The following is a 27,820-nucleotide window of genomic DNA, read 5'->3' as shown; positions in this document are numbered from 1 at the left end:
TTTTTATTTTTTGTAGAGACTGGGTCTTGCTCTGTTGCTGGTCTTGAAGTCTCGGGCTTAAACAATCCTCCTGTCTTGTCCTCCCAAAGTGCTGTGATTATAGGCGCAAGCCACTGTGCCTGGCCTAAATCCTAGTCTTAAGAGCTTCTCACCGACATACCAGGTTGATCTCTTTCCACACTCCTGCCCCCAGACTCTCAGGTTCCCATCTCATACAACGTACGCCTGAACTCCCCACTCCTTCCCACAATTTTTTTTCTTTTTTTGAGACAGAGTCTCGTTCTGTTGCCCAGGCTGGAGTGCAGTGGCGCAATCTCAGATCACTGCAACCTCTGCCTCCCAGGTTCAAGCAATTCTCCTGCCTCCATCTCCTGAGTAGCTGGGATTACAGGCGCGCGCCACTGCACCCGGCTAATTTTTGTATTTTTAGTGGAGACGGAGTTTTGCCATGTTGGCCAGGCTGGTCTTGAAATCCTGACCTCAGGTGATCTGCCCCCCTCAGCTTCCCAAAGTGCTGGGATTGCTGGTGTGAGCCACCGTGCCCAGCCCCTTCCCACAATTTGGAATCTCCTCTTCAGCAACTAATAACTTCCAAACTGTTTTTGCACACGCCCCGTGACGAGGAGCTGCTAACCTATTCAGGCAACGCATCAGCTTATGAAATCTCCAACTGGTTTAAGTTTCCCTTAGAGTGAACTGAAATGTATCCTCATGTAAATCCACGTTTTATAACATGAGTGTCTAATCAATCCCCTGTAACAGATATTACAGGATTATTTTATTTATTTTAGAGATGGAGTCTCTGTTGCCCAGGCTAGAGTGTAATGGTGAGATCTCAGCTCACTGCAACCTCTGCCTCCCAGGTTCAAGCATTTCTCTTGCTTCAGCCTGCTAAGTAGCTGGGTTACAGGCATGTGCCATCACAGCCGGCTAATTTTTTATATTTTTAGGAGAGATGGGGTTTCAGCATGTTGGCCAGGCCAGTCTCGAACTCCTGACCTCAGGTGATCTGCCAGCCTTGACCTCCCAAAGTGCTAGGATTACAGGAGTGAGCCACAGCACCTGGCCACAGGATTTTTAAAGTAAGGGAGGAAGGAGGGATATCTATGGATTTTTAAAGTATGAGAGGAAGGAGGAATATCTATGCTACCCATTTCCCCTGAATCTACCTCCTCCTCTGCAGGTAGACAAAGCAGGTAGGCCAGGTGCAGTGGCTATGCCTGTAATCCCAGCACTTTTCGAGGATGAGGAGGAGGGATAGCTTGGGGCCAGGAGTTCAAGACCAGCTTGGGCAACAAGGTAGCTCCCATCTCTACAGATAATTGTTTTTTTTTTGAGATGGAGTCTCGCTCTGTCGCCCAGGCTGGAGTGCAGTGGTGCTATCTCGGCTCACTGCAAGCTCCACCTCCCGGGTTCATGCCATTCTCCTGCCTCAGCCTCCCGAGCAGCTGGGACTACAGGCGCCCACCATCACGCCCGGCTAATTTTTTGTATTTGTACAGATAATTTTTTTAAAAAAAATTTAGGCCGGGCGCGGTGGCTCGCGCCTGTAATCCCAGCACTTTGGGAGGCCGAGACGGGCGGATCACGAGGTGGGGGATCGAGACCATCCTGGCTAACACAGTGAAACCCCATCTCTACTAAAAAATACAAAAAAAAACTAGCCAGGCGAGGTGGCGGGCGCCTGTAGTCCCAGCTGCTCAGGAGGCTGAGGCAGGAGAATGGCGTAAACCCGGGAGGCGGAGCTTGCAGTGAGCTGAGATCCGGCCACTGCACTCCAGCCTGGGCAACAGAGCGAGACTCTGTCTCAAAAAAAAAAAAAAAAAATTAAAAGGCCGGGTGCAGTGGCTCATGCCTGCAATCCCAACACTTTGGGAGGCAGAGGTGGGAGGATCACTTGAGGTCAGGAGTTCAAGACCAGCCTGGGCAACACAGTGAAACCTCTGTGTGTCCAAATTTTTTTTTTTTTTTTTTTTTTTTTTTTTGATTAGCTGGGCTTGGTGGCACATGCCTGTAGTCCCAGCTATTCAGGAGGCTAAGATGGGAGGATTGCTTGAGCCCAGGAGGTTGAAGCTGCAGTGGGCTATAATAACACCACTGCACTCCAGCCTGGGTGACATAGCGAGACTCTATTTTGGAGTCTGGGTATAGGAGGAAAGGGTAGGTTGATGGACAGTAACTAAGACAAGGGGAGAGACATGGGTATTCCAGCTTAACACTGCATGTGGACGATCTCCAAAAAAGCCTGCTGGGACAATCAGTGAGCCCAGCTGGCCAGAGGATTCGCTCTCTATCAAAAGACAATGCAGTGAGCCAGATGTGGTGGCTCACGTCTGTAATCCCAGAGCTGTGGGAGGCCAAGGTGGGCAGATCACCTGAGGTCAGGAGTTTGAGACCAGCCTGGCCAATATGGTGAAACCTTGTCTCTACTAAAAATACAAAAGATTAGCCGGGCGTTGTGGTGGGCGCTTATAATCCCAACTACTCAGGAGGCTGAGGCAGGAGAATCACTTGAACCATGAGGTGGAGGTTATAATGAGCCAAGATCGTACCACTGCACTCCAGCCTGGGTGACAGAGCAAGACTCTGTCTCAAAAAATAAAAAAATTAATAATTATTTTTAAAATGCTATCTACAGTGCATGCCTTTTGCAAACAGTTGCAGGGTTGCAGTCCCCTGTCCAGCCCACTGCCATTGGACTCTGTTGCCGTGTGGAAGCTCCTAGTAAAACCCCATGTCTCATCTGCTGGCTCTGGGGCTATTCTTCAGCCTCCTGAACCTGGTGCCATCCCCACTGGAGCTAATATAGGTTCAGCACAACATAATACGGGTTCAGAGAGACTTTTTTTTTTTTTCCTGAGACGGAGTCTCACTCTTTCGCCCAGGCTGGAGTACAGTGGCGTGATCTCAGCTCACTGCAAGCTCTGTCTCCCACAGTTCAAGCGATTCTCCTGCCTCAGCCTCCCACGTAGCTGAGATTACAGGTGCCCGCCACCACGCCTGGCTAATTTTTTGGTTTTTCTTTTTCTTTTTTTTTAAAGTAGAGACAGGGTTTCACCACGTTTGCCAGGCTGGTCTCGAACTCCTGACCTCAGGTGATCCACCTGCCTCAGCCTCCCAAGATGCCATCCCGATATTGCCCAGCCAGGAGAGACTTTTTGTGCCAGAGGCGGTTCTCAAACCTGAGAGAAACACTTTGCTTCTGCTGTTGGGGGTGTGCCACTGGTGTCCCGCAAAAGAAGAAACCTGATCTGATCAGGGCCCTTATGTAGATTCTTGGGGACAATTACAGGATTATTTTAATAGTTTTGGCAATGTTGGTTCTGCAAGTGTGGCAAGAGAAAAAGGTGACGCCGTAGCTCAGAAAACAAATAAACCACCACCCTGACTCTCATTCCCCAGAACATGTTTTTTCCAGAGGGATTAGTGTTTTGCATGAGAAGGAAGGAGCCCCAGAAACTACCCATCTTTGCCTTGGGCTTCCAGAGGGCACATGGCTGTCCGAACCCTTGGTTTGAAGAGGATATCTTTTTTTTTTTTTTTTCTTCTTTTTTGTGATTCTCTTCCTCCTTCCTCCTTTTTATTTAAATTTTTTATTTTTTATTTTCATTTTTATTTTTTATTTTATTTTATTTGAGACAGAGTCTCATTCTGTCACCCAGGCTGGAGTGCAGTGGTGCAGTCTCAGCTCACTGCAACCTCCGCCTCGCAGGCTCAAGCCATTCTCCTGCCTCAGCCTCTGTAGTAGCTGGGGTTACATGCGTATGCCACCATGCCCAGCTAAGTTTTGTATTTTTAGTAGAGACAGGGTTTCGCCATGTTGGCCAGGCATACAGCCAGCCTGCTGTCTGCCCTCCTTCCCTGGAGCCATTTGGAGGGACAAGGAGGGTGGGGCAGCAGGACTGCCACCTCCTATGGCTCCACTTTGGCCCCCATACCCCCATCCTGCCCTGTCCCCAAGCCGAGGAGGCACCCACCTGGAAAGCTGGGGCTGTGGGTGCTCCAGGCAACGCTGACCAGCCAGGGCAGGTCCTGTGCTGAGGGCAGTCTTGGCTTCCCTGCACTTGAGCCTCTTTATGGGCCAGAGAGGCGTGGTGTGAGGGATTAGGGGTGTAGGTCATGATATCTGCACCTGAGAAATGCTCCACCCTGAGTGCCCCTGCCAGGCACCGAAGGCAGCAGCTGAGGCCAGGTCTGGCTCCAGAACAGCCTCTGCCCTGACCAAGGCCCTTCCCTCCTCACGAAAACAAAGAGAAGCCATGGGGCTGGGCAGGGCCCCGGGAGTGAGGCTCATTAGGTACCAATGACTTCTCCAGCTCCCTTTAGTCCTCTTTTCAAGGCTCGGGTCGCTGCATGAGGAGCAGGGGCCTCTGGAGCCAGCCAGACCTGCCAATTGCCACTTACCCTGAAGCCTCAAACAAGTGAGGCTCCTCTGAGCCTCGGCTTTCTCATCTCTAAAATACAAATAATAAGAATAGGCCTGGTGTAGTGGCTCAGACCTGTAACCCCAGCACATTGGGAGGTCGAGGCAAGAAGATCGCTTAAGCCCAGGAGTTCAAGAGCAGCCTGGGCAACACAGTGAGGCCCTATCTCTTCAAAAAATAAAAAATTATCTGGGCATGGTGGTGCACACCTGTGGTCCCAGCTACTTGGGAGATGGAGGTGGGAGGACTGCTTGAGCATGTGAGTCAGAGGCTGCAGTGAGCTATGACGACACCTCTGTACTTCGGCCTGGGCTACAGAGACCCTGTCTCAAAAAAGAATCTATCCATCCATCCAGCTAGCTAGCTATCACTATATATAATTACATCAATATATATAATTACATATAACTGTAAATGTATAACTATATTATATATATACACATAGCCATTTTAACTGCTGGGTCTAGGAATAATTTATTATGCAGCAATAGATAACTAATACAGGAACCTGAACCATCAAGATCTTATTCTCCTCACTGTCCTTTCTAGGATAAGGGGAGGTTTATTTACAGCAGCACTGGGGGTGGAGCTCACCAGTCATTCAGCCCACCACTCTTTACTGCTTACAGGCTATTTTATTTTATTATTTTATTTTATTTATTCATCCATTCATTTTTGAGACAGAGTCTCACTCTGTTGCCCAGGCTGGAGTACAGTGGCAAGATCTTGGCTCACTGCAACCCCTGCCTCCCAGGTTCAAGCAATTCTCCTGTCTCAGCCTCCCCAGCAGTTGGGACTATAGGCACACACCACCATACCAGGCTAATTTTTGTATTTTTAGTAGAGACAAGGTTTCACCATATTGGTCAGGCTGGTCTTGAAATCCTGACTTCAGGCCTTGGCCTCCCAAAGTGCTGGGATTATAGGTGTGAGCCACCACGGCCAGCCTAATATTTTTATTATTTATTTATTTATTATTATTTTTTTGAGCAGAGTCTCTCTCTGTCACCCAGGCTGGAGTTCAGGGGCGCAATCTTGGCTCACTGCAACCTCTGTCTCCCAGGTTCAAGTGACCCTCGTGGCTCAGCTTCCCAAGTAGCTGGGATTACAGGCATGCGCCACGATGCCCAGCTAATGTTTGTATTTTTAGTAGAGATGAGGTTTTGCCATGTTGGCCAGGCTGGTCTCGAACTCCTGACCTCAAGTGATCTGCTCCCCTCAGCCTCCCAAAGTACTGGGATTACAGGCATGAGCCACTGCTCCTGGCCTATTTTTTTTTTGAGACAGGGTCTTGCCCTGTCGCCCAGGCTGGAGTGCAGGGGCACGATCTGGGTTCACTTCAGTCTCTACCTCCTGGGCTCAGGCGATCCTCTCATCTCACGCCTGAGTAGCTGGGACCACAGGCACACTAACTGGGCATTTTCACATAAGCAAGCTTTTCACTGTTGCAACCAATTACAGATGGGGAAACAGGCTCAGAGAGGCAGACTGACTTGCTCAAGACTAGGCAGTTTGTCCCTGATGGGGCCTGAATCACAACATGGCAACCAGGCTGTGGGTAGACCCCGCACAGTGGGCCTTCAACATAACTGGATGTCTGGGTAGCAAAGGTTGGAACCGCTGACAGAGCACCTGCTGCTGACAGAGTTGCTCTGGCCTCCAAGACAGCTGCCAGCAGAAGCCCCTATGTGGACCTCTCCTGGGCGGGGCGGGTGGCGGGGGAGGCAGCTCTATCTAGATTGTGACCTTCTGAGGATGACCTTCACTGCAGGCAGGTTCAGGATGAAAGGTGGCCCTGACATTTGCAGTGATTTTGACCAGCCTGGGTCAGATAGCACCCGCATGTCCTATGTTCTAGATTTAGTGAACAAAAATACAGGACTCAGCTTCCTCTCCTTCCCTGGGACTCATGTCAAGGCCTAGGAGTCCTTGAGGGCAGAAATCCAGGGCCTGGTGCCATCCTTTGAAAATGTGTGAAATGCAGGGGTGAGGGGAGGGAGCCCAGCAGGCAACCTCCTTAGCTGGTGCTGGAGGAAACTGACCATTCCCTGCTTCCTGGCTTCAAACTCATGTTCATTCACGGAGCACTGGGCTGTGGGCTGCAAAGAAAGAGCCCCAAAAGAACTTGGAGGACATCAAGGAAGGCAGACAGATACCGACAGCTGACTGAGCAGAACAGGTGCTCTGTCGGGTATTGGAGATGCCCTGGGTTAGCGGGGACAGAGTGGAGCAGACACTAACCTGTCATTTCGTCCAAGCCACAGCTGGTTAGGGGAGGTCTCCATGCTTGTCCCTGCCAGGGGACATAAAGGGCCTGGTCTCAGCACTGCCCTCTGCAACATCTGATCTATTGTTCCCAAAACCTCTGTACACCCCAATGCCTCCTAGCACTGGCTTCTGTTCCCAGTGCACAGTGTGGCTTCTCACCAACCTCACTCTTACTCATTCTGCAGCCAGAAAGCCTGCAAGGGCCCCCAAGTCATCCCAAGCGTTGGCCCTGGCAATAGCACCTCCATCTTGCTTTTTTTTTTGAGACAGGTTCTCATCTTGTTGCCCAGGCTGGAGGGCAGTGGTGCAATCATAGCTCACTGCAGCTTCAACCTCCTGGGCTCAAGTGATCCTCCTGCCTCAGCCTCCCTAGTAGCTGGGACTACACGTATGCCGCCACACCTGGCTAATTAAAAAAATTTGGGGGGCTGGGCGAGGTGGCTTACACTTGTAATCTCAGCACTTTGGGAGGCCGAGGCAGGCAGATCATGAGGTCAGGAGTTCAAGACCAGCCTGGCCAACATGGTGAAACCCCATTTCTACTAAAAAATACAAAAATTACCTGAGCGTGGTGGCACGCACCTGTGCTCCCAGCTACTCAGAAGGCTGAGGCAGGAGAATCGCTTGAACCCGGGAGGCAGAGGTTACAGTGAACTGAGATCGCACCACTGCACTCCAGCCAGGGCAACAGAGTAAGACTCTGTCTCAACAACAACAACAACAACAACAAATTTTGGCCAGGCATAGCGGCTCACACCTGTAATCCCAGCACTTTGGGAGGCCAAGGTGGGTGGATCACCTGAGGTCAGGAGTTTGAGACCAGCCTGGCCAACATTGTGAAACCCCATCTCTACTAAAAATACAAAAAAAAAAAAGGTAGTCAGGCGTGGTAGTGCGTGCCTGTAATTCCAGCTAGTTGGGAGGCTGAGGCAGGAGAATCACTTGAACCCAGAAGTGGAGGTTGAGTAAGTCGATATCTATCATGTCACTGCACTCCAGCCTGGGCTACAGAGCAAGACTACTCAGAAAAAAAAAAAACAAAATTTTTTTTTGTTTGTTTTTGCTGGGCGTGGTGGCTCATGCCTGTAATGCCAGAACTTTGGGAGGCCTAGGTGGGAGAATTGCTTGAGCCCAGGAGTTCAAGACCAGCCTGGGCAATATAGAAAGACCCAACCTCTACAAAAATTAGCCGGGTGTGGTGGTGTGCACCTGTAGTTTCAGCAACTTGGGGGGCTCAGGTGAGGTGAGAAGATTGCTTGAGCCTGGGAATTCCAGGCTGCAGGGAGCCATGTTTGTGCCACTGTCACTCCAGCCTGGGTGACAAAGTGAGATCCCCATCTCACATAATTTGTTTTATTTTGTAGAGTCAGGGGTCTCACAGTGTCATGCAGGCTGTTCTCAAACTCCTGGTCTCAAGAGATTTTCCCACCTCTACCTCACTAAGCGCTGGGATTACAGGCATCCGCCACCATGCCCAGCCTGTAACACATTGTTAAACAAACAACTATAATTTCATGACAAGGCTGGGTGTGGTGGCTCACACTTGTAATCCCAGCACTTTGGGAGGCTGAGGTGGGCAGATCACTTGAGGTCAGGAGTTCAAGACTAACCTGGCCAACATGGTGAAACCCCATCTCTACTAAAAATACAAAAATTAGGTAGGCCAGGCGCAGTGACTCATGCCTGTAATCCCAGCACTTTGGGAAGCTGAGGCAGTCAGACCACAAGGTCAGGAGTTCAAGACCAGCCTGGTCAATATGGTGAAACTCTGCCTCTACTAAAAATACAAAAATTAGCCGGGCGTGGTGGCATGTGCCTGTAGTCCCAGCTACTTTGGAGGCTGAGGCAGGAGAATTGCTTGAACCCAAGAGGCATGAGCCAAGATCATGCCACTGCACTCCAGCCTGGGTGACAGAAAAAGACTGTCTCACAAAAACAAAAAACAAAAACAAACAAACAAACAATAATTAGCCGGCATGGTGGTGGGCGCCTGTAGTTCCAGCTACTCGGGAGGCTGAGGCAGGAGAGTCGCTTGAACCCAGGAGGTGGAGGTTGCAGTGAGCTGAGATCGTACCACTGCACTCCAGCCTGGGCAACAGAGCGAGACTCTGTCTCAAAATAATAATAATAATAATAATAATAATAATAATTTCATGAGAAACTGGAAGGCTGAGTTCACATTCCTAGTCCTCAGAGTTCCATGCTTGGGGATGTGGTGTCACTTGTCCCCACTCCCCAGTCCCATGGGCCACTTGCTGCCCTTCTCTTCCCACCGCTGCTCAGCCTGCCCCATTTGGGGCCTCCTGCACCCTCTCCCGTTAGATGTCCCGGCCCACACAGCCACACTTGGGGCACACCCTCTGCCAACAGCAGTCCCTGGGCCTGGGATGCTGCTGGGGGATTTGTCCTCAGGAGGATGGACTCAGGTTGAGGTCCACAAAGCCCCTGGAGCCAGGCAAGGAGCCCTAAGAGCAGAGAATTCCAGGACCCAGGGCATGCTCCAGAAGCCAGGAGCCTGGGTTTCAGGCTGGTATGTCCCCTTGGCCCTGAGAAGCACAGGAGCCAGTCAGGGGCCCCTTTGCTCAGGCCCAAGAACTGTAGTGCGCAACGGCATGCCTGCGTGTGCACACACCCCCAACACACACACACGTACACACACTCATACACATACACTTCACATGCCAAGGTTTGTCACTCACCCATTTTTCTAGCTCTCCCTGTCCTGTCCTGGACCTCTGGGCCTTTCCCCAGCACCTTCTCTGCTACCTTTTGTTTTTGAGAGAGTCTTTCTCTGTCACCCAGGCTGGAGTGCAGTGTCACGATCTTGGTTCACTGCAACCTCTGCCTCCAGGGATCAAACTATTCTCCCACCTCAGCCTCCCGAGTAGCTGGGACTATAGGCGCCCGCCACTACACCCGGCTAATTTTTTTGGTATTGTTTGGTAGAGACGGGGTTTTGCCATCTTGGCCAGGCGCAGGTCTCCAACTCCTGATCTCAAGTGACCCGCCAAACTCGGCCTCCCAAAGTGCTGGGATAACAGGCGTGAGCCACCACACCTGGCCCAAATCAGCCGGGCATGTTGGTGCATGCCTGTAATCCCAGCTACTCGGTGGCTGAGGCAGGAGAATAGCTTGAACCTGGGAGGTGGAGGTTGTGGTGAGAGGCAAACCTCCTTCTCTTTGCTGGCTTCCTCGGGAGGGCAGAGAGGGGAAGAGTGTGGGGCACTCAGGTCGTGGAACATCTGGGCTCCCTCCTTTCAGTGGGGAGTCTGGCTCTGTCCTCCCCTACCTCTATTGGTAGGTGACCTTTCTGTGCACCTGGAGCCCTGTAAGGGAACAATTTATGGACCACACCTGGGAGCAACAAAGGACTCACAGGAGCCTCAAGGGTTTTAAATTCCCTTCCCTGCCAACCACAGGAATGCGCCCTGGCTAGGCGTAGAGAGGAGGAGTGGGCCTGTCACGTGGCACTGAGAAAGCGCAGCTCACCTTTCTGCTGAGATGCCAGCCACATGAAAGAGCCCGTCCCCCGGGGAGAGGCCTGGGGCTCAGGCACTGGGCTTAGACTCCCTGGTCCCAGTTCGGTGCACAGTAAAATGATCAGAGAAACCTTATCGTGGCCACTACCACCCACAGCATCAGGTCGAAACCCTCGGGGTTGGCCTTCCAAGCCCTTCCCACCCTGGCCTAGGTGACCTCTCCACGTTCTTCTCTCTGAGCCAGCCCTCTATAACCTCCCACACCCCACTTTCTTGTCCTAACAGGTGGGACACAGCTGTTTTTGGCGCACACCGCCTTCTTCCCCTGGAATGTCTTTTTCTTTCTTTTTTTTCCGAGACAGTATTTCTCTGTCACCCAGGCTGGAGTGCAGTTGCACGATCTCGGCTCACTACAACCTCTTGTGTTCAAGCAATTATCCCGCCTCAGCCTCCTGAGTAGCTGGGATCACAGGTGTTCACCACCACACCCAGCTAATTTTTGTATTTTGAGTAGAGACAGGGTTTCGCCATGTTGGCCAGGCTGGTCTTGAACTCCTGACCTCGTGATCCAACCACCCCGGCCTCCCAAAGGGCTGGGGTTACAGTAGTGAGCCACCATGCCCAGCCTGTAACATCTTTTTCTATGTTCCATAGGTCTGGCCAGCCCTTGAGGCCAGCAGAGACCTTGCCTGGGTCCTACAGGACTGGCTGCTTCTCCCAGAACTCTTGCCTCCGGGCATTACCGTGGGTTTCTGTTTCCCTTAGAGACAGTGCTAGGACCAGGTCTTAGTCATCTCTGTGTCCCCAGCCCCTGGGATAAGGCCAGAATGTAATACATGCTCAGTAATTATTTGATGAGAGAATGAATGAGTAAGCGAATGAATGAATGTGTGAAAGGGTGAGGGAGGGAGTGACCAGGACTCAGGCTCCCGGGATCTGTGGCCTTTGGCCGTGAGTTCCCCATTAGGCCAGGCAGACCAGTCATCAGGGCACACAGCCATGAGCGTGGGTGGGGCCTCCCAAGCCCACGCTGTCCTTGTGCAGATGTCCAGGGCAACAAACATTTATAGAGCACCTGCTGTTTGCATCACCCGTGCCATACTCCTGCAGCCAGTATGTCATGTTGGGTGGACGTGCTTGGCCCATTCCCTCCTGGTTCTCTGTTCTCCCTGTCCACCCGGAAGCTCTTCACTTGCTTCTCGGATTCCTTCAGGTCTCAGCAGAAATGTCACCTTCCCAGGAAGGCCATCTTTGACCACTGGATTTACAGTTGCTGCTCTTTTTTTTTGGTGACGGAGTCTCACTCTGTTGCCCAGGCTGGAGTGCAGTGGTGCGATCTCAGCTCACTGCAACCTCCGCCTCCCGGATTCGAGTGATTCTCCCGCCTCAGCCTTGTGAGTAGCTGGGACAAGAGGTGCCTGCCACCACGCCAGGCTAATTTTTGTATTTTTTTTTTTTTTTTTAGTACAGATGATTTTTCACCATGTTGGCCAAACTGGTCTCGAACTCCTGACCTCAAGTGATCTGCCCGCCTCAGTCTCCCAAAGTGCTGGGATTGCAAGCGTGAGCCACTGCGCCCAGCGTGTTCTTTAAATGAATGATTCAGTAAACAAATGGGCATATGAAGGAATGACACAGCTGGACCCACAGCTCCCACAGCCCTTATCTTGCCTTGTAATTACCTGCAAATCGACTTTCCTACATGGTACTCAGTTCCCTAGAGCAGGGGTCCCCAACCCCAGGGGCCACCAACTGGCACCGGTCTACCCATCTGTCACGGTCTCCCATCACCCCCAGATGGGACTCTCTAGTTGCAGGAAAACAAGCTCAGGGCTCCACTGATTCTGCATGATGGTGAGTTGTACGATAATTTCATTGTATATTAACAATGTAATAATAAAGTGCACAATAAATGGAATGCGCTTGAATCATCCTGAAAGCATCGCCATCCCTGTCTGTGGAAAAACTGTCTTCCACAAAACCGGTCCCTGGTACCAAAAAAGATGGGGACCACTGCCTCAGAGTATAAGGGCAAGCCTTTCTTCTGATTTCTGCGCTGAGGAGCAGAGCCTACCCGAGGTTTGTAGAGCGAGCAGGCCATGATTCTGCTTCTCTGCTGCCCTCTGCTGCCCTCTGGCTGAGCAGGGACACTGATCATGTCTGGAAGCTTCTCTGGCCGCTGTGGGTCCTGCCCTGTCCGGGGATGGGAGGGGAGGGGTTTCTGGCATGCGGGGAGTAATGCTTTCACTTAGGCTCAGTGAGCTGTGCTCTCCATCCTCCTCACAGCCAGAGGACATGCTGTGTGCCCTCTCACCCTCCCTCTGCAGCCCCCTCTCTTTCCACGGAAGGGTCAGTCCTCAGGATCCAGCTGATCCCAGTTTGCCAGGCCACGCTGGGCTGGGGGCCTCCTCTGTGCCCCTGAAGTGCTGCTTTGCCCCATCACAGCTTTGCAGGGCACTGAATGACAGTGTTTTTTTTGAGATGGAGTCTCGCTGTGTCACCCAGGCTGGAGTGCAGTGGTGCGATCTCAGCTCGCTGCAACCTCTGCCTTCTGGGTTCAAGCAATTCTCTTGCCTCAGCCTCCCGAGTAGCTGGGACTACAGGCATGTGCCACCATGCTTTTTTTTTTATTATTATTTTTTTAAGATGGAGTCTCTTGTCACTTATGTTGGAGTGCAGTGGCATGATTTTGGCTCACTGCAACCTCCGCTTCCCCGGTTCAAGGAATTCCATGCCTCAGCCTCCTGGGTAGCTGGGATTACAGACACCTGCCACCACACCTGGCTAAGTTTTATAAGTAGAGACGGGGTTTCAACATCTTAGCCAGGCTGGTCTTGAACTCCTGACCTTGTGATCCACCCATCTCAGCTTCCCAAAGTGCTGGGATTACAGGCATGAGCCACTGTGCCAGGCCAATTTTTGTATTTTTAGTAGAGATGAGATTTCACCATGTTGGCCAGGCTGGTCTTGAACTCCTGACCTCGTGATCCACCCGCCTTGGCCTCCCAAAGTGCTGGGATTACAGGCATGAGCCACTGTGCCAGGCCAATTTTTGTATTTTTAGTAGAGATGGGATTTCACCATGTTGGCCAGGCTGGTCTTGAACTCCTGACCTCAAGCGATCCGCCCACCTGGACCTCCTAAAGTGCTAGGATGACAGGCGTGAGTCACTGTGCCCGGCCTGAATGACGATTATTTGATTATTTATTTTCCATTTCTCCTGCTCCACTGAGCTCTCCAAGGGCGGGCATCACCTATTCACCGTTCGTTCCACTCACATTTATTGAGCGCCAGGCCCCATGGTAGGGGCTCCCTGTGCACATGCGGCTTATCGTCGTCGAGGAGCTCTGGCCCCAGCCTGCGGCTTGGCACAGAATCAGTGGTTTCCAGACATGCGCATGTTAGCGGATGATTTGACAGGCAAATGGGGGAAGGGGTTGGGATGGCCTCCACGGCTTCCAAAACGCACGAGGGTGAGAAAGGGCCCCACTGCCGGGCGCGGTGGCTCAAGCCTGTAATCCCAGCACTTTGGGAGGCTGAGACGGGCGGATCACAAGGTCAGGAGATCGAGACCATCCTGGCTAACATGGTGAAACCTCGTCTCTACTAAAAAAAATACAAAAAACTAGCCGGGCGAGGTGGCGGGCGCCTGTGGTCCCAGCTACTCCAGAGGCTGAGGCAGGAGAATGGCGTAAACCCGGGAGGCGGAGCTTGCAGTGAGCTGAGATGCGGCCACTGCACTCCAGCCTGGGCGACAGAGCCAGACTCAGTCTCAAAAAAAAAAAAAAGAAAGGGCCCCACTGCGAGCTGGCTCCAGGCTGCATTGTGCTTTGTGGCCGGATCAGGGAAAAGTCCCAGGGAACAAAGATATAAAAATCAGGACCAGGCACAGTGGCACACCCCCTCGTCCCAGCACAGGCCCCTTCTTGCTCAGGTCTGAGGCCCCCCAAGGCGTGGGCCCGTCACGGCCCCACCCTCACCAGGCTGGATGGGCTTGGCATTCTGTCTTATACACGTCCAAAGACCTAGGACCTATCAGAAAGCCAGTCTAGAATGGACTATCCAGCTCCTGGGATCAACGAAGGCCACGTGTTATTAGGTCCACAAAACACCAGGCAGCTGGCATGCCTTCTCGACCCTGCCGTGAGGAGCCTCAGCTGTCCTCAAGGGCTGGCTAGGTGAGTGACAGCTCAGCCACACTCCTCATCAGTGCCCTGCACTGTCTCACAGAGAACCCCCGCCCCTCACTCCCAGTTCCTGGTCAACATGGTTAACAGGAGACACTGCTGGTAAAGCCAGAGTCTTCTCCCCTCCGTCTTGCTTCAGGGGACACTGCCAGCAGTGCCTATGTCCTTCTTGGCACAGCCCTGCCAGCAGCCCTCCTAATTGTAGTCCCAGCTTCCGGGCTCTGGCAACACTCCCTCTCCTGCTGGTAACCATCTCACAGTTGTCCACTCCCCACGAGACCACCCCTCTCCTGATCTACTGAGCCCTGGTCACCTGCCCGGCCTGACCCTGGCGCATCTCTCCTCTCTGCTGCCCCACCACACATCGCCACGGCCCAGATCTCAGTGCACTCCCTCTTCCCCAGCCAGACCACAAAGGAAACACACGTCCACACGGCAGGTCACAGACTGTTTCTTTATACAAAGGCAGACAACATGGACCCCTCAGCATGCTGCTGCAGTTCACGGGGGCCCGTCCCACCGCTTCTGGGGACAGGAATCGGGGTGGGGGCGACCGCGGCAGGGGAGAGACACTACACAGGCCTGGGACCACCAAGCACACCAGCTGTGAGCTCCTGAAGGGCAGACGCACGGACACAAGGACACTGTAACCACGAGCACGGCATAGCCACAGGGAGGAACGGTGGGGCTGGGGACAGACATCGGCAGCCACTGCCAACCGCTGCCCTCTTCTGCCACGAGTTCCTTGGCGAGGAGTCTTGTCTGTGTCACTGAAGAGCCACGTGACTTTGTGATGGCAGAACATCTCGCTTTCTGCATCTAAGTTGGGCCAGTACACTGTACTCCACAGGGCTGCCGTGAGTGCAGATGAGACTGAAACAGGGACACTGATCAAAGTACCCAACACAGAGCCTGGCACATAGAGGTGTTCAATAAATAATTTCTGTCAGGAGAATCTTAAGGAGGACCTTCAGAAGGCCAAGTGAGATGACTTCCCTAGCAATTCTCTCAGGGCATGGGGACCCTGGAGGACTCCTTGGAGCCTGCAGCCCCCGGAGTGCCCAAGGCCCCAGAATACACCGTGCCAGGGCTGTTCACAGGGGTGGGGGGCTGGACACCCAGGGAGGTGCCTGCAGAAGCCGGGTAGACACTGGAGGAGGTGGGGTTTGGACCAAAGTGGTTCTGCACATAGCACAGGCCAGAGGCAGGCTGGTACGGAGGCAAGGTGGGCATGTGCCCGGGGGTGCAGGAGGGCCAGGAGGCCAGCTTCTGACCACTGGCGTGCTGCGTCTGGGACACAGGGTGGTTTGGGGACAGATGAGGGTGGCAGCTCTGTGTGGGGTAGGAGCCGGGCACCGGGTTCAGCCTAGAATGGAACGAGAGAGAAAATGGTCATTCAGCGAGTCATGCCAAGGTCACGGCATCTTGTTGTGCTTGAGGTTGACCCCGCTTTCTAGTACAATATGCCTTGGATGTTTTCTGTGACTTGCTCTAAGTACCAAGTGGGAGAAAGGTTAACCTCAACCAATCAGACCACAGAGGCCCAGAGAGGGCGGGACCAGTCGCAGTCCTACAGCAAGGGAGTTGTATGAAAGGACACTGTGTCTGCCACTGAGACCACCGTAGGGATGACCTGCTCACAGCAGCTTCCAGACCAGATGGAGCGTCAGGACTAGGTCACAGCCGCCAGTGCCTATGTGGCTGGCTCGACAATCCTGCCCAAAGAGAAGGGATTCAGGTTGGGCGCAGTGGCTCACACCTGCAATCTCAGCACTTTGGGAGGCCAAGGCGGGTGGATCACCTGAGGTCAGGAGTTCGAGACCAGCCTGACCAACATGGAGAAACCCCATCTCTACTAAGAATACAAAACTAGCCAGGCGTGGTGGCACGTGCCTGTAATCCCAGCTACTCGGGAGGCTGAGGCAGGAGAATCGCTTGAACCCGGGAGGCAGAGGCTGTGGTGAGCCAAGATCACGCCATTGCACTCCAGCCTGGGCAACAAGAGTGAAACTCTGTCTCAAAAAAAAAAAAAAAAAAAAAAAAAAAATTAGCCACGTGTGGTGGTAGGCGCCTGTAGTCCCAGCTACTTGGAAGGCTGAGGCAGGAGAATCACTTGAACCTGGGAGGCAGAGGTTGCAGTGAGCTGAGATCATGCCACTGCACTCCAGCCTGGGCGACAGAGCAAGACTCTTGTCTCATAAAAGAAAAAAAAAAAATTTTTTTTTTAAATTAGCCAGGCCTGGTGGCATGTGCTTCTAGTCCCAGGTACTTGAGAGGCTGAGGCAGGAGGATTGCTTAAGCCCAGAAGTTCGAGGCTGCAGTGAGTTATGACTGTGCCACTGCACTCCAGCCTAGGCAACAGAGCAAGACCCTGTCCTAAAGAAAAAAAAAAGAAAAAAAGGCCAGGCGCGGTGGCTCAAGCCTGTAATCCCAGCACTTTGGGAGGCCGAGACAGGCAGATCACGAGGTCAGGAGATTGAGACCATCCTGGCTAACACGGTGAAACCCCGTCTCTACTAAAAAATACAAAAAAACTAGCCAGGCGAGGTGGCGGGCGCCTGTAGTCCCAGCTACTCGGGAGGCTGAGGCAGGAGAATGGCGGGAACCCGGAAGGCGGAGCCTGCAGTGAGCCGAGATCTGGCCACTGCACTCCAGCCTGGGCGACAGAGCCAGACTCCGTCTCAAAAAAAAAAAAGAAAAAAAAAAAAAGAATTTTTATCAACAAGAGCCTCTGAAGAGACAAGCTGTCCAAACGGCCATCTTGCTGCCAAAATAAACATGTGTGTCGTGACATGGCCCAGAACCCATTGTCAGGCTACCTGAAACACAACACTCTGTTCTGAGTGTCTGCTGCAGGCCCCAGACCTGAGGGACTGGACTCCATGTCACGTGGGGAACACAGAAGGAACACCATCTTCCTCTTAAACCCTAAGATCTGCCTGTCACGGCGAGGCAGGATCAGACCCAGCACTGGCTATGGCAGTGTCTGTGGGGCTGATTGCAATCAGCATGGAAGAACTTTCTCATCAGGGGCAGTCTTGGAGAGTGAGCTCTTGTTAGGAGGGGTATGCGACGTACAGCTGGAGACCACCATCAGCTATTACAGAGGGGATTCCTTGGTGACAGACAGTTCTCCAGATTCAATGAGAATGACTAAAAACCACAAAACACCTGGTCCTAAATGTACAGTCTCCCCCACGTTGAGACCCCAGGAATTACTTGTCTGAAGCAATAATGCAGTGAGTCCACATTTCTGTTTTCCCAGCGGCCCTCCTGGCCTTTTAGAAAAATAGTCCAGGCCGGGCGCAGTGGCTCAAGCCTGTAATCCCAGCACTTTGGGAGGCCGAGACGGGTGGATCACGAGGTCAGGAGATCGAGACCATCCTGGCGAACATGGTGAAACCCCGTCTCTACTAAAAAATACAAAAAAACTAGCCGGGCGAGGTGGCGGCGCCTATAGTCCCAGCTACTCGGGAGGCTGAGGCAGGAGAATGGCGTAAACCCGGGAGGCGGAGCTTGCAGTGAGCTGAGATCCGGCCACTGCACTCCAGCCCGGGAGACAGAGCGAGACTCCGTCTCAAAAAAAAAAAAAAAAGGCCGGGCGCGGTGGCTCAAGCCTGTAATTCCAGCACTTTGGGAGGCCGAGGCGGGCAGATCATGAGGTCAGAAGATCGAGACCATCCTGGCTAACACGGTGAAACCCCGTCTCTACTAAAAATACAAAAAAATTAGCCGGGCGTGGTAGCGGGTGCCTGTAGTCCCAGCTACTCTGGAGGCTGAGGCAGGAGAATGGCGGGAACCCGGGAGGCGGAGCTTGCAGTGAGTTGAGATCCGGCCACTGCACTCCAGCCTGGGCCACAGAGCAAGACTCCGTCTCAAAAAAAAAAAAAAAAAAAAAAAAAAAGAAAAATAGTCCAAGGGCTCTGAGCTGTTGACAGCTGGGAGCACCTCCTGGAAGATGCTCCACGGGGCAGCTTCCTATTCAACAAAAACCCCACATCCAGGCTAGCGTGCAGCAGAAAATTTACTCTGCAGCTGGTGGTGGGCCAAAAAGGGCCATGACCAAGCACCTTGCCTTCTGATACAGTTTGGATGTTTCCTCTGCTCCAAATCACGTGCTGAAATGGATCTCTGGTCAGGTGTAGTGGTGGGCGCCTATAATCCCAACTACTCGGGAGGCTAAGACAGGAGAATCGCTTGAACCCAGGAGGTGGAGGTTGCAGTGAGCTGAGATCACGCCACTGCACTCCAGCCTGGGCCACAGAGTGAGGCTCCGTTTCAAAAAAAAAAAAAAAAAAGAAATGTGATTCCCAGTGTTCCAGCACTAGAGGTGGAGCTGAGTGGGAGGTGTCTGGGTCATGGGGGCAGATCTTGCATAAGTGGTTTGGCTTCCTCCCCGCAGTAGAGTTCTCCCTCTGCATTTAGATGAGAGCTGGGTGTTTAAGAGCTGGCACCGCCCTCCCTCTCTCTCTCAATGTGTGGTGCCGCCTCCCCTTCCCCTATGATTGGAAGCTGCCTGAGGCCCCAACTGAAGCAGATGCAGGCGCCATGCTTCTAGTGTAGCCTATGGAGCTGTGAGCCAAATAAACCTCTTTTCTTATAAATGACCTAGGCTCAGGTATTTCTTTTTTTTTTTTTTTTTTGAGACGGAGTCTTGCTCTGTCTCCCAGGCTGGAGTGCAGCGGCACGATCTCGGCTCACTGCAAGCTCCGCCTCCTGGGTTCATGCCATTCTCCTGCCTCAGCCTCCCAAGTAGCTGGGACCACAGGTACCCACCACTACGCCCAGCTAATTTTTTGTATTTTTTAGTAGAGACGGGGTTTCACTGTGTTAGCCAGGATGGTCTCGATCTCCTGACCTCATGACCCGCTTGCCTCGGCCTCCCGGAGTGCTGGGATTACAGGCGTGAGCCACCGCACCTGGCCTACATATTTCATTATAGCAATACAAAATGGATGAACACGCCTTTCCCAGCAAGCTCCTTTTTTTGGGGGAGGACCACTGAAGGAAAGAAAAAATCCTACACTGTGAGGTCTTGGCATGGACAGAAACCAGCAGAGAACTCAGAGGCAGGAGGCGCTGGGAACAGTGGGGAGGGAGGGAGGTGGCCTCCTAAGCAGGGGACGTGCTTCCAGATGGCCCTTCTCGATAGCCAGGCTCGTCTCAAATTCCTGACCTCGTAAGATGTGCCCACCTCAGCCTCCCAAAATGTTGGGACTATAGGTGTGAGCCACTGCACCCAGCCCTGTCTGCACTTCTTATCAAGGCTACTGTGTGTCACAGCCCAGGCTGACCTGCAGTGGGTATGTCAATTAGATAGGGGGCTAATGTCAATTAGATAGGGGCCCTCCTGCCCAGCCTGTCTATAAGTCACTCAGGATCACATGTGAAGTGTCCTCAAATGCCTTCCCTTTCCTGCTGTCGCTACTTCAGGAGCAGTTGTGCAGAATCCAGAATGCTCAGAAGACGTCTGTGCATGATTTTCCAATCTGCTGCACCTCATTTCTTTATCACTCATGGCAATAAACCAGCCACACCCTCTACATGCCCTGGAGTTGCTTTAATAATAAGGTTAGGCCAGGCTCAGTGGCTCACACCTTAATCCCAGTACTTTGAGAAATCAAGGAAAGAATGCTTGAGACTAGGAGTTTGAGACCAGCCTGGGTAACATAGCAAGACCCCGTCCCCACAAAAAAATTTAAGTTAGCCAGGCATGGTGGTGTGTGCCTGTAGTCTCAGTTACTTGGGAGGCTGAGGTGGGAGGATCACTTGAGCCCACGAGTGTGAGGCGGTAGTGGGCTATGATCATACCACTGCAATCCAGCCTGGGCAACAGGGCAAGACCCTGTCTTCGAAAAAAAAAAAAAAAAGAACAAAAAAACACAATAAGATTTAAGAGCATTTGGCCAGGGGCAGTGGCTCACAACTGTAATCCCAGCACTCTGGGAGGCCGAGGCAGGTGAATCACAAGGTCAGGAGTTCGAGACCAGCCTGGCCAACATGGTAAAACCCCATCTCTACCAAAAATACAAAAAATTAACTGGACGTAGTGGTGGGCACCTGTAATCCCAGACACTAAGGAGGCTGAGGCAGAAGAATCACTTGAACCTGGGAGGCGGAGGTTGCAGTGAGCTGATTGCGCCACTGCACTTCAGCCGGGGCGACAGAGCAAGAGTCCGTCTCAAAAAATAACAATAACAATAAATTAAAAAATATATATATATTTAACAGCACTTAAGAGTTCTGTCACTTACTTCCGGCTCTGGGCTGCCCTCCTTTCGGCTGAAGACCCTGAGATGTACTTGAACACGGATATCCTCCTCATCAGGCTGAAGGGGAAGGTCTGATCGAGCTTCAGCGCCACTCGCTCTGAGAGGTCGATGGAATAGCAGTACGTGAGGCCATCTGAGGTTGGCGTGTTAAGTGAAATCTGAGGCAGCAAAGGGAGGAGAGCCAAACACTCCCCAGGAGAACACAGGTTCCCACTCACTCTACAGAAGCCTTCATGCTTAGCACATCGCACACTCTGGCTAGAGTTTGCGAAAACCCAAAGCCAAAGGTGTCTTTGCTTTTTTTTTTGAGACGCAGTCTAGCTCTGTCGCCCAGGCTGGAGTGCAGTGGCACGATCTCGGCTCACTGCAAGCTCCGCCTCCCGGGTTCACGCCATTCTCCTGCCTCAGCCTCCTCAGTAGCTGGGACTACAGGTGCCCGCCACCACACCCGGCTAATTTTTGTATTTTTAGTAGAGACGGTGTTTCACCATATTGGCCAGGCTGGTCTCAAACTCCTGACCTCGTGATCTGCTTGCCTTGGCCTCCCAAAGTGCTAGCATTACAGGCGTGAGCCACTGCGCCCGGTCCAGAGCCAAAGGTTTCTATTCACTGTAGAATTCACCGGGAATTAATGTGACCAGCAGCAGGAGGGCATTAATGCTGTCCCTTCTCCTACACCCACCCGTGCCATCACTTGCACCCTTCTAGCCACTGCAGTCAGTCAGAAACCAGCACATGCCTCTGCTGGTGTAGCGGGATGAGGCAGGAGGCGGTCCCAATATCCTCCCGAGGGACTAACACCTCTTGTCTTTTTATCCCAAATAGAGGGCACCTGCCTCAGTGCGACCATGTGAGCTTCACGTGGGCCTCTCTGGCTGTGCTTCCTCCATACCCTGTCACCATCCCCAGCGACTTGGTGGCATCCTGGTCGGCTGACCTAAGTCACCCATCACTGATTAGGCAGCCACAAGGATTCAGCCTTTGAAAAAAGGCTATGTTAGACTCTCCCGAAAACAGTTTAGAAACAAACCTCAAGTTTCAAGCTAATCTTCAAGTAGGTTAACTGCCTATCAGAACAAAAGTCAACATTTTTTAAAGGAAAACGACAAAATCTAGAGCCCCTAATACAGCATTGAGTGCCTAGCATAAAATAAAAAATTATCAGATATGAAAAAAAAGTTAAAAAAAATTATGATCAGTTGTGAGTCGAGCACGGTGGCTCACACCTGTAATGCCAGCACTTTGGGAGGCCAAGGCAGGTAGGTCTTCTGAGGCCAGGAGTTTGAGACCAGCCTGGGCAACATGGTGAAACACTGTCTCTACTAAAAAGAAAATATAAAAATTAGCTGGGTGTGGTGGTGCACACCTCTAGTCCCAGCTACTCGGAGGGCTGAGGCAGGAGGATTGCTTGAGCCCAGGAGGCAGAGATTGCAGTGAGTTGAGATCACACCATTGCACTCCAGCCTAGGTGACAGAGACTCTGTTTCAAAAAAATAAAAAATAAGCCTAACTCTTATTTACTTGACACCCCAGACCCTCCAGCCTGGTTCACCCTTTGACATGCATTGTTCCACAGCTCTCTGCTAGGAAGGATACAGGCCAGCCCGATGGAAAGCCCACAGACATTACTGAGGAAAGAGGTCTGGGGAATGAGCCACGAGGCGCCCAGCAGCAGCCATGGAACCAGGACTGAGGGCACAACCATGCCAAACACCAGGGCCCGCCTCATCCGAGAACGGACGGTGGTGACTCCTAGCATGGCAAAGGCCACTGGGGTGAAACCTCTGGCATCCTCCACTTCTCCCAGCTTCGACAGTGATGACACAGCCTCGAATGACAGGAAGATGATAGCAGAGAAGATGGCGAAGATCACGGTGAAGAAGCAGTGGCGGACAGTGCCCACGGTTCTCTCGAAATTGCCAGCAAAGCGCCAGATGATGATAGCGCCACAGAGCAGGGAGATGGGATTCTCGTAGACAAAGATGTAGGTTACCAGCCTGTAAACTGCAGAGGGAGCCGGGTTAGAGGCCTGGCGGTGGGTTGCTCCCAGGAGGGAAGCCAGGTTATAAGCCGCTTAGGAAAGGCAGAGAGCCCCCGTGACAGAGAAGTGACAGCCAGCGAGTCACAGCAGGAGGCGATATAAGCAGTGCGTTCCACAGTGAAGGACCCACAGCCTCAAAGGAGAGGCAGGAATATCTAATTCCTACACTTCCCCAGGCCTGGAGCAACTCTTAGTGGTAACTGACTTCCAGAGGGAAAAAAATAATACTTTTCGGTAGAGGGCAGTCTCTGAATTTGTAAAGTGCTTTATAATCCTTTTTTAGGTTTTCATACTGACCTACCTCACTAGGCAGTCTGAGGGTTAATTAAGTGTAACAGCTTCGGGGTGGATTGAGTGGGTGTCACTTAACACTCTGTGTGCCAGTCTCCTCTGCTGTAATCCTGACCCCTCCTTCCATAGTGGCTGTTCAGAGGAAGAAAAAAGGGACGATGAATTATTTTGCAGCTGTAAGAATTATAACACTATCATTAACAATAAAGGTTATAGAAATTAGAAGTCTCCCTGGAAAGCGCTTATCCGATCTTACAGGTAGACTGATACTTTATATGTAATAAGACATCAAAGAATCCTCCTTTTTCCTTTTTTAAAATTTTTATTTGTAGAGATGAGGTCTTGCTATGTTGCCCAGGCTAGCCTTGAATTCCTGGCCTCAAGTGATCCTCCTGCCTTGACTTCCCAAAGTGCTGAAACTACGAATGAATTCGTATGTTTTGAATCATCATTCCTGGCCTACTTTTATTTGTCTAAAAGCACTTATCGCCAGGCATGGTGGCTCACACCTGTAATCCCAGCATTTTGGGAGGCTTAGGTGGAAGGATCACTTGAGCCCAGGAGTCCAAGACCAGCCTGGGTAACACAGTGAGACCCCTGTCTTTAAAAACACACTTTAAAAATTAGTCAAGTGTGGTGATGTGTACTTGTAGTCCCAGCTACTTGGGAGGCTGAGGCAGGAGGCTCGCTCGAGTCCAGGAGTTGAAAGCTGCAGTAAGCTATGATTGCATCTCTGTACTCCAGCCTGGGTAACAGAGAAAGACCCTATCTCTAAAAAAATTTTAGAAGTGGTTATCTCTAAGTACTTTTATGTCCCTGCAGGCCAAAACACGACTAAACTCAAGGAGGGAGACCAAAGAACTGACAGTAGTACTGGACTTGGGAGTCTAAAGACTTGGAGTGGAATCTCGGCTCTATTACATCCAGGCTGGCTGAGTTTAATCATGTCACAGGTCCTCTAGGCATCAGTTTCCTCACTGTAAAGTAACAGAATTAGATTGAGGCCTTTAAATGTCCCTTACGTCTCTAATGATCATATATCCACAAAACTCACACCCAGGGAAGCAGTGAACTCCAGAAAGTGGGAGGTTAAGGTTAGGGTTGGCATTTTGCTTCTGTCCGTGAGGTGGTCTGTTTAGGGTGGGGGGAACAGTTTTAGATTTCAGTAGGGAAGCAGGCTATGGAACCATATACCTCAGTCTGGCCATCTCCAGAGGCTTCATTATCTGAAGAGTACTTCATTATTTGTTGAGTACTTCCAAAACTGAAATTCCCAGTATAAACATGAAAAGATTCTAAGAAGCAACTCTACATGATTTGGAGATTATCTACCCGAAGGCTCTAGTTCCAAAACATCACAGAATAAAAACAAAAATCTAGATTCCTATCTCAGTTGTACGACGCAACAGCTCTGCCATTCTCTGCATGAAACCTCAATCTTATCTAGGTCCTACGTCATGGGATCTTCGTGAGGGTTGAATGAAATTAATACATATGAGCGCGTGTGCTTTGCAAAACAGCAGGAGATGCACAAATTTCCTGTGTTCCTGAGGAAGACACGGAGATTAGGAATGTCTTTTAGGAATGGATGTTTATACTTAATTGGTTTGCAAAATGTCTCTCCCTAGAGAAAAACAAACACTTCTCTCTAAAGACAGAAGACGCCCCGGTACCCCCATGAGCTGGGAATGACAGTCAAGATTAAGATACAAATGAAAAAGCACAAGAAATTCCAAATCTCAAGAGGGCAGGACGTTTATAGGGCTTATAGGGGTTTGTAGATAAAGTCCAATTGTCGTGATGTAGGTGAGAGAAAATGTTTTTCAGTGGGGCTTAGGCCTAAAGCAGACGTAGGTGTGTATGTGAAACGGGAGGGGGAGAAGAAAAATCTTTACCCTTGGAAAGTGAGCATGGGTTTGCTAGCGAATGGATTTGGGGCCTAGACCAGTCTGGTGGCGACAGGGAAGGGAACAAATTCGGGCAGGGAAGGGATTACAGTGATGACGAAGATGAGGTCTGCAGACAAAGGTGTGGAACATGGAGAGCAAGAGACGGTGCTGGAGGTCGGTCCTCCGGGGGGCGGGCACGGTGATGCGACGCGAGACAGGGGGAGATTGGCGGTGAGGCCTGAAGGGGCGAGTCCTGGAGGCTGGAGCCCAGGGACCGGCAAAGTCGGAGGACAAGGGCTCGCCCCGCGATCCCGGCCCGCCCCTGCTCACCTTGCCAGTTGCGCAGGGCCTCGGACTTCAGCGTGAGTCCCGAGGGCGCCAGGGGCGGCTGCAGCAGGAACAGACGAGGCCCGGAAACCAGCAGCGAGAGCAACGCAGTGAAGAAGGTGGCGGATGGCACCTCGGGACACAAGCACCAACTGCGACACCCGGGCCCCGAGGCCGCCATGGCCGCCGTCGTTCCCGCGCTGCCTCGACGCCGGCTGCCGGTCCTCTGCTCCTTCCGCCTCCTCGCGGCAGTTTCCCTTGGCAACAGCGGAGGAGCCGGCCGGAAGCCACACCTCCCCGTGGCCCCGCCCCACGCCAAGTTGCCCAATCCGGTCTCGCCGATCAGCCCGCCCCCGCGCGTGGGAGGCCGGGAGTTGAGGGAGGTCGGGGCCACTTCCGGGCAGGAATGTTCCAGCACCGTGTTTGATTCCGTCCTGCCCGCGCTGGAATTGAAACTGCTGCTATAAACTTTATGAAATTAATCAGGGAAGAAGGGAGGGGGGAAAACAAAAATAAAGGAAGCTTGCAGCACACTCAGCGTTCATCACTAGGTCACCTTGCTCTCCTGCCTGCTTGCTCGTAGCTCTGCCTGTCAGCTATGATAGGTGCCCATCGTTTGTCCTAGAATCAGGTAGACCCTGTCACAAGATAACGATTCCCCTTAACTCCATAGGTAACAACTTGAACATTATGAAACGTTTTCCCTTTGAGATATTCTTTCAGGTCCCGCATACCAGCATAATTACATCAGTTGTTCTGAAGGAGCTCACAGAAGCAGACTCATTGGGGACTGCAGTTTCCATATCCTGAGGATTTCATCCTCCTTACCCTGACCAGTCAATGACCCCAATTTTCCAGCCCCTTACCCTTCACAATGCCCTTTAAAATCCTAGCCTGGAACTCCCTAGAGAAGATGGATTTGATGGTCTCCCCCTATCTCCTCCTAGGCACCCTGCCATGATTAAACCCTTTTCCTGCTGATAACCCTGCTTCCTCAGTGTAACTGGTCGGTTACTGCACAGCGGGCAGAGGCACCTGTTGGTCCTGTTATGTCTTACGGCTCACAGAACTCTTTCATATCACGATCGCCCCATCTGTATTCATCCCTATTAACCAAAGAGGGAACAGGACTAGGGAGGGCCCTGGGTAATTCAGTTACATGGCAGAGACAGAATTAGAACTCAGTTCCTCCTGCTGTGGCCTGAAATTGGCCTCCAGTACAGCCAGGCGCAGCTTCATCTTCAGATTGAAGAAAAGGGGCAGGAGGCTAGGCGCGGTGGCTCACGCATGTAATCCCAGCAGTTTGGGAGACCAAGGCGGGCGGATCAAGAGGTCAAGAGTTGGAGACCAGCCTGGCCAACATGGTTAAACCCCGTCTCTAATAAAACTACAAAAATTAGCTGGGCACGGTGGTGTGTGCCTAAAATCCCAGCTACTTGGGAGACTGAGGCAGGAGAATTGCTTGAACCCGGGAGGCAGAGGTTTCAGTGAGCCAAGATCGCACCACTACGCTCCAGCCTGGGTGACAGAGCAAGACTGTATCTCGGGGGGAAAAAAAAAGAAAAAGAAAAGAAAAGGGACAGGAAATGGGTGAGGGATTCTATGGAAGGGATTCAAAAGTTAGGGATATAATAGAACACTCATAATCGAGATCTATTTTCAAACTTTACAGTTTGAAATGTCATTCAACTGTATGTTGAATGGATGCTGGAATGTCATTCCCCCAATTACAGATGTTTCTAAAGGGGAGGTAACTTGCCCAAGGTCACCAGTGGGAAGTAGTAAAACTAAGATTTGTTTCGTTTTGTTTTTTCTTTTTTAGACGGAGCCTCACTCTGTTGCCCGGGCTGGAGAGCAGTGGCACGATCTCAGCTCACTGCAACCTCCACCTCCCGGGTTCAAGTGATTCTCCTGCCTCAGCCTCCCCAGTAGCTGGGATTACAGGCACCCACCACTAGGCGCAGCTAACATTTTGTATTTTTAGTAGAAACGGGGTTTCACTATGTTGGCCAGGCTAGTCTCAAACTCCTGACCTCGTGATTCACCCACCTTGGCCTCCCGAAGTGCTGGGAGTACAGGCTGAGCCGCCACACCCAGCCCTAAAACTAAGATTTGAATACAAGGTTGTTGAGTCCCAGCCTTCTGATCTTTTCACTGTTTTCCTAAAATATGTTGCCCACCGACTGTACATAAATTTGACTTGAGGCTGCATAGACTACTGAAAAAATACTGGTGGCTTCACTGTCTGCGCTGATACGGTGGATAACAGGTCTATTCTTTTTTTTTTTTTTTTTTGAGACAGAGTTCTCTCTTGTTGTACAGGCTGGAGTGCAATGGCGCGGTCTCGGCTCACTGCAACCTCCGCCTCCTGAGTACAAGCGATTCTCCTGCCTCAGCCTCCCGAGTAGCTGGGATTATAGGCGCCTTCCACCATGCCAAGCTAATTTTTTGTGTATTTTTAGTAGAGACGGGGTTTCACGGTGTAGGCCAGGCTGGTCTTGAACTCCTGACCTCGGGTGATCCACCCACCTCGGCCCCCCCTTTTTTTTTTTAATGGAGTTTCACTCTTGTCACCCAGGCTGGAGTGCAATGGCGCAATCTTGGCTCACTGCAACCTCCGCCTCCTGGGTTCAACCGATTCT

The 27,820-nt window shown here is 51.7% G+C and overlaps 1 protein-coding gene across 1 annotated transcript; it reads right to left on the bottom strand.

The window, feature by feature from the left end:
• Positions 1-14,793: 14,793 nt before the first annotated feature.
• On the bottom strand, positions 14,794-25,489 carry RHBDD2 (rhomboid domain containing 2). The gene is made up of 4 exons (XM_050783742.1): positions 25,182-25,489; positions 22,227-22,634; positions 20,613-20,763; positions 14,794-15,724 (listed from the first exon to the last, which is right to left on the bottom strand). The coding sequence occupies exons 1-4, from the start codon at positions 25,357-25,359 to the stop codon at positions 15,367-15,369; spliced, it is 1,095 nt and encodes a 364-aa protein (XP_050639699.1). The 5' UTR covers positions 25,360-25,489; the 3' UTR covers positions 14,794-15,366.
• Between the last annotated feature and the right edge of the window lie 2,331 nt (positions 25,490-27,820).

The sequence above is a fragment of the Macaca thibetana genome, chromosome 3 (assembly GCF_024542745.1).
Source record: "Macaca thibetana thibetana isolate TM-01 chromosome 3, ASM2454274v1, whole genome shotgun sequence".
Taxonomy (NCBI): domain Eukaryota; kingdom Metazoa; phylum Chordata; class Mammalia; order Primates; family Cercopithecidae; genus Macaca; species Macaca thibetana.
This window is presented reverse-complemented; position numbering and strand designations above follow the sequence as displayed.